The sequence below is a fragment of the Erpetoichthys calabaricus genome, chromosome 1, assembly GCF_900747795.2.
Source record: "Erpetoichthys calabaricus chromosome 1, fErpCal1.3, whole genome shotgun sequence".
Lineage (NCBI taxonomy): Eukaryota > Metazoa > Chordata > Cladistia > Polypteriformes > Polypteridae > Erpetoichthys > Erpetoichthys calabaricus.
In genome coordinates, this window is record NC_041394.2 from 262,750,510 (window position 1) to 262,760,509 (window position 10,000).

Sequence of the window (10,000 nt, forward strand, 5' to 3'; positions counted from 1 at the left end):
TAGTTCACGTGATTACGTAGGAGGCGTGATGACGCGATACGTGACTCCGCCTCCTCCATTACAGTGTATGGACAAAAAATATGTTCCTGTTATGACCATTACGCTTTGAATTTCGAAATGAAACCTGCCTAACTTTTGTAAGTAAGCTGTAAGGAATGAGCCTGCCAAATTTCAGCCTTCCACCTACACGGAAAGTTGGAGAATTAGTGATGAGTCAGTCAGTGAGTGAGTGAGTCAGTCAGTCAGTCAGTGAGGGCTTTGCCTTTTATTATTATAGATATATACATATTTGTATATCTACATACATACACATATATCTATCTATGTATATATATATATATATATATATATATATATATATATATAATATATATATATATATATATATATATATATACACACATATATATATACACATACATACATATATATATACTATATATATATATATATATATATATATATATATATATATATATATATATATATATATATATATATATATATATAATATATATATATATATAGCTGATTACCCAGTGGATTCGCTCACTGAGTGCAAGAGAAAAAAATAAAATGTATGCATAAAATTTTTATGCAAAAAAAGTTTAATTGCCAAATTTATTTTTCCACAAATAAAGAGCACTTACAATAACATAGAAATCAATATAAACAACATTAACATCATTATCATTTGAGAATATGAAGTAATATATAAGAAGCACATTGCATATAAATATAAATTATTAAACATTAAAATGTTCTTCTATAAAACACTACCGTGGCTATTCGTTTGTCTGTCCAGGATTTTAAATCAGCTGTAGCTCGCAAACCGTTTCACCTATTGACTTGAAATTTGGTACACAGATACTACGTCACGTCTACTATTCGCTTTCCCACACATATGAACACATATTGTATATATATATATACTATATATATATTACTATATATATATATATATATATATTATACACACATACATATACACACACATACACATATATACATATACATACATAGTGCGTTGCAACACGGGCTGTGATTGTTACATGGGAGGGAGACGACAAATCACAGCTTCCCGCTTTCTAATCGGGCTTGTGATTGCTGTTTTGACGGATGCCCAGATCCCACAGTATTTCCCCTTAGGAGAGGCGTTAGGCAAGTGTAATTGAATAGCGGTGCTGCAAGTTATTACTCTTTTTATCTTTATTTTATTTTATTGTAGAATCAACTCAGAGCTGCGCGCACCAGTGCGTGCGTGGCGGATGCGTACGGCTGACGTTTTCATTGTCTACCACCTTCGCTACTCATTCTTGAGGCAGACTGAAGACTTAAGTGCCAGCTTAACTGAAAAATTAAAGAAAACATACTAAGTTTTAAAAAAAATCAGTTTTAACGGGAAAAGATGCCGACGAAAGAAGAGAAGCAGCGGGACGCTAGGGTCAAGAGCTGCTCATTAAGAAGCAAGCGCATCAACGTCTGAGCAAACGAATGGTAAACGTACAGAGAAAGAGGATAAATACTATGAATGGTCATGTCAAGTGTATTCACTCCACGTTATCGTGCAGTGCGCTGTTACTGGTATTTTGATAAAAGAATCTGAATAACATATAAGAAGCGTATAAATTATTAAACAGTAAAACATTAACATTTAAGAAGTAAAGATACATTGAGTACTACTGTAGTGCTTTCGGGTATAGTACATTTTTTGTTTGCCCATTACATGCATAAATGTATACATTTTTTGGTGTACCTACCCAAGAACACGCGACATGACCCGGCAGTTAAAAATTTATCACTCCAGCAATTTAACTCTGTTACAAAGTCATCTAATATGGTATTGCAAACGGCAGCGGGAGCGTTTCTATAAACTCAATTTAAACTTACTGTTTACACCGTGCTTTGAAGATGCATAGTATGCGACACGTGTTTCGCCGTAATTGTGGGCTCATCAGGAGTACACAGTCACTGCACTCCCTTACGGGAATCGATCCTCGGACGTAGAGGCGAAGCCCCCTAACGTTGTGCCACGGCGTGAGGTTCGTTCATTTGACAGCATGTAGATCGGGGGTAATTACATTGCAGGCATTCGTAGTCTGATTCACAATCTGATTGTATGGGTGGTTACCTACCAGGTAACGCTTGTGGTTGGTGAGCAAGTCGGCTAACTTCTGCCACGGTGCCCTCTTTCAGTTGCGAGAAGCAGATCATACAATGGTTGAAATAGTTTAATATATATAGCAAAATCACCGCGCTTCGCAGGGCGAATATGGTATTGCAAACGGCAGCGTTTCTATAAACTTAAAGTTACGGTTTATACCGTGCCTTGTTTCATATTCTTTTCCTACCTTATCAATTGTGTAATGTGTTTTTTTGAACAGGTTTGATTCATGGAAGTGATCACTCCTGCTGCGTTCAGTCACTTCACGTGAGCCACTCTCTTGTGTGATGTTGCGATGTCCACAGGTTTATTTAATGTTAGCTAAGACCCGGCAGTTAAAAGTTTCTCGCTACAGCAATTTTAACTCTGTTACAAAGTGATGCAAACTCTCGTTTATACCTCGTGTCTTCTCATTAAACTTGTATCTCGCGAATATGGCATTACAAACGGCAGCGGGAGCGTTTCTATAAAGTTAAGGTTACGGTTTACACCGTGCTTTTTTTATACCTCGTGTCTTCTCATTAAACTTGTATCTCGCGAATATGGTATTGCAAACGGCAGCGGGAGCGTTTGTATAAAGTAAATTTAGACTTACGGTTTACACCGTGCTTTTTTATACCTCGTGTCTTATGAAGATGCTTGTATGCGTCACTCACTCGCTTCTTATTGTTTCGCTGCCTTGTCAATTGTGTAATGAATGTTTTCTTCTGCGCTCTTTGGGGCTCCTCCTTCTTTTCTACGTACTGAGTTCACAGTCAGTTCACGTGATTACGTGGGAGGCGTGATGACGCGACACGCAACTCAGTCTCCTACGGCCATCTTGCTGCCTACCATTACAGTATATGGACAAAAAAGAGGTTCCAGTTATGACCATTACGCGTATAATTTTGAAATGAAAACTGCCTAACTTTTGTAAGTAAGCTGTAAGGAATGAGCCTGCCAAATTTCAGCCTTCCACCTACACGGGAAGTTGGAGAATTAGTGATGAGTGAGTCAGTCAGTCAGTGAGTGAGTGAGTGAGTCAGTCAGTCAGTCAGTGAGGGCTTTGCCTTTTATTATTATAGATATATATAATATATATATATATATATATATATATATATATATATATATATATATATATATATATATATACACAGTATGTATATATATATATATATATATCTATATATATATATATATATATATCTATAATAATAAAAGGCAAAGCCCTCACTGATTCACTCACTCACTCACTGACTGACTGACAACATCTAGCCAGACATCTGAGCCACTTCCAGGTTCCTTCGCTTCCTTAGGTCCTTCACTGATGACGTCACCACCATCCCAAGACCCTCAGCGTCTTGTTTCCCAGCATCCCCACTTCTGTTCCCACCTCATAAAATGTCCGTGTTCTTCCTATTGGTTATCTTTTGTGTAACCCATGACTGACTGTACTGCTATCTTGCAGAGTGCTTTACAGTATACAGGGACAGAATCCCCAACCCTTAATCTTGGTCTCTATGTTTCCTTTTACAATATATATATACATATAGCATGTATCAGATTGCACTTTCTGTAAATTATTTTTTAACATTTAGCCTCAAAACTCTGTCTATAGCTTTGTATGCAGTTCAGTAAAAATATCTAGTAATCACCTTTATCAATAAGCCTTGCCCTGCTCCTTCCGCTTAGTCTAATACAATTACTAAATTATATAACTACATACATATTATTAAAATATATTTTCACTTTTTGATTGCATTTCCTGTTTCTTAATAGACATACAACAGTGTTTACTCAAGTAATACAAGATCTAAATTGATTATTTATCAGTTTTCAGCACTGCAGTATAGAACATTTTAGTAGATGAAAGAAGACACAACCGTTTTCCTTGACAGGCCAAACTTTCAAGGACCTTTCCAAGTATTATAACTATGTCTGCACCATCAGAGTATGTCTTCTCTTGTACAGAATACATTAAAGAAGAGAACAAGCTTGAAGTGAGAACAGGTTGACATGCTGATGTCTATTCATCTCAATATCTGAAATTGCTTAAATTTCCTGGAACCATGTTTGAACAAAAAACTTTTATTTGTTGCTCATCTAAGTTTACAACTGGATTTTATGTAACTTATTTTCAGTTTACTGCACTTGCTTGAATCCCGCTTTTTATACAGTACTAGCAGGGGAACCCAGTGCACCAACTGAATTTCAGAATAAAACATTGTCAATGAAGTTCCCATGTACAAATGGAGAATCAGTGCAAAATTTGACGCCGATAAGCCAAATGCTGTGGATTTGTTGACCAAACAAATACAAACTGGGGTACCTGGCTCTACTAAACTAATCAACTAAATTTTAGAAATGACACATACCTTTTCGTCAGGCCCTGTACCAAGAGAGAATCTGGGCAAAATTTGGGAGAGATAGGTTCAACAGTGTGACAAACAAATACACAAACACAAATTCAGCTTTACACATTACACTTAATTATTTTGAATGTCATATTTGAACATCTTGTTTCTTTTCCAGAAATAAAGAATGAAAGCAATGCAATAAGAAACTGTTAATGAATTTAATTTTAAACTATTTCAAACTTTTGAATTTATCATTATATTATTACATGAAGGTATATAGGCACTACATAATGTCACAAATAACAAGCCATAATTTTAGTTAAGCCAATCAATCGATTTGTTTGTAATGTTCATCCAAAAATCAATTATTAAAATATGTACTTGCTGCGTCCCTAAAATCAACATTGCTGTATTAAGTGCGTAATTAATTCTATTCAATTTACTGTTATAATACATTACAGTACAATAACTGGGAATTTATCATTTATAAAGAACAAATGGGGTTCAATGGTGGCGCAGTGGTAGTGCTGCTGCTTTGCAGTAAGGGACTGTGGAAGATTGTGGGTTCACTTCCTGGTTCCTCCCTGTGTGGATAGCGCTTTGAGTACTGAGAAAAGCGCTATATAAATGTAATGAATTATTATTATTACCCATGCCTCTCAGCACCAGGTAGACACACTTTGATCCACTGCAGCCCTGGACATCTAAGGGCATCACAGACCCATTAGTGGTCAATCTCATCTGTCACTCATGTGTAATACACCTTTCAGAATTATTTTTTATACTGCGTATAGCTGCAAATATAACTCCCGATGTCCAAACCCACCCCATCCCACAGCCCGAAGTAAGAAACTTATCCACTAATAGGTGCAATTAGACCATAGGTGTCACAAAAATACTTTTATAATAAAACATTTTTATGATAACAGATAAGCAAGAATCCCTGGATGGCGAGGATTTACTGTAACTACTTATCTGACCAATGTAGTTGTCACTAATGCCATTGGTACTTTCAGATGTCTTACTGACATTATTGTTATTACATCCTTTATCTGGATTTTACAACAAACCTTTCAAAAGACCTTTTAGGTGTCACATTTGCATCCTAACTCTTCTGCTTCCCTTTTCTCACACCCACTGCACTAATTTGTCTCTACTTCTGTTTGTGCACCCCTTTTTTCTATCTTTTTTACCAAGCTAATTTAATTATGGCACATTTTGCAATAATTACATAGTTGTTGTGGGACACGCATGATTTTAGTTTTGAATAATTTTAGATTTCATAATGAGTAAAAATAGGAGTTTATTGTATTGCCTTATTAAAATACTTAAGCATGTATGTTTTTATATTTGTATTTGTATGTAAAAAGAATTGCAGATTGTGAGGGCTGGTTTAGCGAGCAATAAGAAAGTAAGGTAATTTAACTTTTATAAGGAAACTCATTCTACAAGCTAAATATAAAAATATCTTCTTCAAACTATCAACAAAATATAAAAATACGTTTCACAAGAAATATGCTATTAAACATTTCTAACCTTTGTAGGCAACTTTTTCCAGGTATGTTTATGTTTACATTCTTGCACCCACACTTAACAATTTATTTCTATTGAAGTTACTGTAGCAATATTCCAAGTTTGAATTACATCTACTATATGTAAGATCAAGAATATAAATTACCATTTTATTATTATCTTACCAAAAACTTGCTAGCTTTGTTCCCAGGCATACTGGCAAAAGTACCATATGTAAGATCAAGAATATAAATTACCATTTTATTATTATCTTACCAAAAACTTGCTAGCTTTGTTCCCAGGCATACTGGCAAAAGTAATTTCTAAGTCAATGGGAAGGATCATACTCAAAACATCTTCACCATGTTTTTTCTCAAAAATAATTGACTCTTCACAGTCAATGAAAAGAGTGACTTTATGAGCTTCCAGGTTGAGAGCCACACGAGCCCATTTGCCATTTGCAAAGGGTGTGCCACCAGGGAAAAGAATTGTTGCAGGATCCATGCTTTGCATTGTTCTATATTCTAGATGCAACTGGTTGGATCTCGTGCTGGAAACAAGCTGGAACAAGGGGTGACCATCTTTCTTCAGTGCTGCTGGTGAAAAAAATGAGATAAGCGTGCCATCTGAATTCTTGGCTTGCTGTGCCACAAAATGAATGCCAATAGAGTCCTGCATGGTTGTTAGGAAGTAGATTGAATAGTCACGAGGAAGTGTCAGGTGAGGTACTCTTTGACGAAATTTCCAGGCAGGAATTCCAGGATCCAGACCTTTAGTTTTACTAACACCTTTGATGGATCTGGTGATGTTCAATGCTTCCAGTAAATCAATCACTGTAATAAATAAATAAATAAAACACATAAATATATATTAAAAGGTACTACAATAAGATTGTGTGTCTAATTCATAAAGAAAAAATGTTAAGAAAAGCTGCTCCTTATATACCTATGATAGTTATAACACCTGATTAACTGTCAAATAAACTCTGGCATACAGTTATACCCGGAAATGCAAAGAGAACCACAGGGATGTGAGCCATGTATCTGTTTATTACAATGCAACAGCACATACCAAAATTACTAGAATTCTGATGCAGCCAGTAACCAGAATCAGTTCACGAATGAGCCACAGTGCCCCAGAGACTACTGCAAGAATGAGACACGTATTGCCCTTAAGGGCTGTGTCTCTTAGACAGGCTCAATTAAAAGGCAACGCGGTCCCGTTTCTATTTAACAGTTGACACACAGGATAACCATGTGTTCTATGGCAAGTTCTTAACCAACCTTTAACAAGTGCAGCACTGTGGCATTACTGATGTGTGGCTGTATCCCTCAGATGTTATGTTCAGCTATCAACCTTCTTCACGTTACTTTCTCTCCTGATCTGGTGTGTCTTTTTATTACTCTTCTGAAGCCTTCACTCCACTTACAGGGTGTACCAAACTTTAGAAGTGACTGTTCTGTCAAACTTGCATTATTACTAGCACTATGTGCTTTTTCCCGTCACTTTAAAACATTGCATACCTGTACCCCATCCTGTGACACAAATTTGTGCTGGGTAATGCCTGAGCCACAGCAGGCCCGTCATACCACCTTACTCTAGCTAGCCTACCCAAGTTGTAACACTCCTTTATCAACCTAGGTATCATCCATGTTCAATATCAAAGTAAATTTGACAAAAAATTATGAAAACTCCACACTTCATAGGTTCCAAAGAAACTAGAAGTATGTGTGTAAAAGATAGTCCATGCTATAAGTAAATGAACATCAAAATTTAAAATCCAACCTGATTGATTATTGTCAAAGCATTCTCAAATTCCAGTCATAAATGTTGACAGGGTATATCTCTGCCATGATATTGGTCCATTCTTCTACTAGTAAATAAAAGTGATTAGGAAAGAAAAAATAAGTGAAAATAAATATCTGAAGAAGTTTTAGATTTTTTCGGTAACTTTTTTTACATCCAATTAGCATCCAATCCAAGGCTGTCCTATGCCTATTGCAGAATTTATGATCATAAAATGGAGAGAAGGGTGCAGTAAGTGGGTGGATTTTTCATATTGTACTATGTTTAAATATTCATGGTGCAACAATGAAAAGTGGATAGTTTGTATCAAATTGTTTGAAGGACATGTCATAAATATTTTCATTTAATCAGTAACAGATAAAAAGTATTCAGAGATTTATATTACATAGGCTGGCTCAAAATATATTTTCATTGTCAAGTGATTCCACCCCATTGGGCTGTTGAGCAAGACCCGTAACATGCAAATGCTCTGTCCTGGGTATAGCGTTAACCTCCATATTACAGGATTCCCAAAGAAACTTGAAAAGCTGCAATAATTGAAGTGCCCTAACATGCTGTATAATCTTGTGGCTGGATAGCAACACCACAGAAAACAAAATGTCCACTAAGAAAGATTGTGAGATATGCACAAAGACAGAAAAAAATACAGAAACTGACCAGCCATCAGATAACATAAGCTATACTGCACATAAGCAGAATAAAGTCTATTCTCTTAATAAATAATTCTAAACACACTGTGCTAAGACTGTTTTTACATTTGCTGTCTAGCAGATGTATTGACACACAGAGCAGCAAGCCCATAACCAATGTTGCTTAATCTCCTAAGCATGTCACAAGAACCAATACTTCAATACCTAGTCAATACCAAAACTCCAAAAACATAACGGTACTTATGTTTATGAATTGTTAGTACTGAATGAGGGTTATTGAATTAACAACCTAGTTTAGAAAACATTTAAATAAGTGAGAAAAATGTGATACAATGACTCACAGTTGTAATGCTACAGCACCACATTAACACATACATATAATAAAAAGAGCAAAACTAAAATCTGGAAGTTCTTTGTGTAGCACTTTGAGCTACATCATTTGTATGAAAATGTGCTATGCAAATAAATGTTGTTGTTGTTCACAGTAGGAGAACTTCACCGTGTGACTGAAGAAATCGTGCTTATTTATATAAATCTATACTAATTAATAAAAGGCAAAGCCCTCACTGACTCACTGACTGACTGACTGACTCATCACTAATTCTGCAACTTCCCGTGTAGGTGGAAGGCTGAAATTTGGCAGGCTGATTCCTTACAGCTTACTTACAAAAGTTAGGCAGGTTTCATTTCGAAATTCAACGCGTAATGGTCATAACTGGAACCTCTTTTTTCACAATATACTGTAATGGACGGCAGCTCGATGGCCGTGGGAGGAGGAGTTGAGTGTCATGTCATCACGCCTCCCACGTAATCACGTGAAAAGACTGTGAACGCAGTAGGGAGAAATGAAGGAGGAGCCGCAAACAGCGAAGAACAAAAATTTCATTAAACAATTGAGAAGGGAGCGAAACAATACGAAGCGAGCGAGTGAAACATACAAGCATCTTCATAAGGGAAACAAAGCACGGTGTAAAACGTAAGTTTAAATTAAGTTTATAGAAACGCTCCCGCTGCGGATTGCAATAACATATTCGCGAGATAAAAGAACGCAGTAGGGAGAAATGAAGGATGAGCCACAAACCGCAAAGAACAAAAAATTCATTAAACAATTGAGAAGGGAGCGAAACAATAAGAAGCGAGCGAGTGAAGCATATAAGCATCTTCATAAGGGAAACAAAGCACGGTGTAAAACGTAAGTTTAAATTAAGTTTATAGAAACACTCCCGCTGCGGATTGCAATAAAATATTTGCGAGATAAAAGTTTAATGAGAAGACACGAGGTATAAACGAACCACATGCCGTAGCGCAACGTTAGTGGCTTCACCTCTGGCGCTGACGATAGAGATTCGATTCCCGAGAGGGGATGCAGTGAGTGTGTACGCCTGATGAGCCCAGAATTAGGGAGAAACACATGTCGCATACTCTTTGCATTATTTGAAAGTAAACTATTAAAACCATTCTATGATCTGCTTCTGGGAACAGAAAGAGGGCACGTGGTGGACGTAAGGCGACTTGCTGACAAACCACAA

At 36.3% G+C, this 10,000-nt stretch overlaps 1 protein-coding gene across 2 annotated transcripts in view; it reads right to left on the minus strand.

Annotated features, from left to right (window-relative positions):
- kcp (kielin cysteine rich BMP regulator) overlaps positions 1–10,000 on the minus strand; it is a 273,671-nt gene that overhangs the window by 196,608 nt on the left and 67,063 nt on the right. Inside the window, exon 2 of one of the 2 annotated variants that reach the window (XM_028814659.2) lies at positions 6,292–6,848. In XM_028814659.2, the coding sequence (XP_028670492.1) occupies positions 6,292–6,848 (557 nt within the window). Of the gene's footprint in view, positions 1–6,200; positions 6,237–6,291; positions 6,849–10,000 lie in introns of those variants that run through there. The other variant, XM_051930227.1, reaches the window with a different exon arrangement.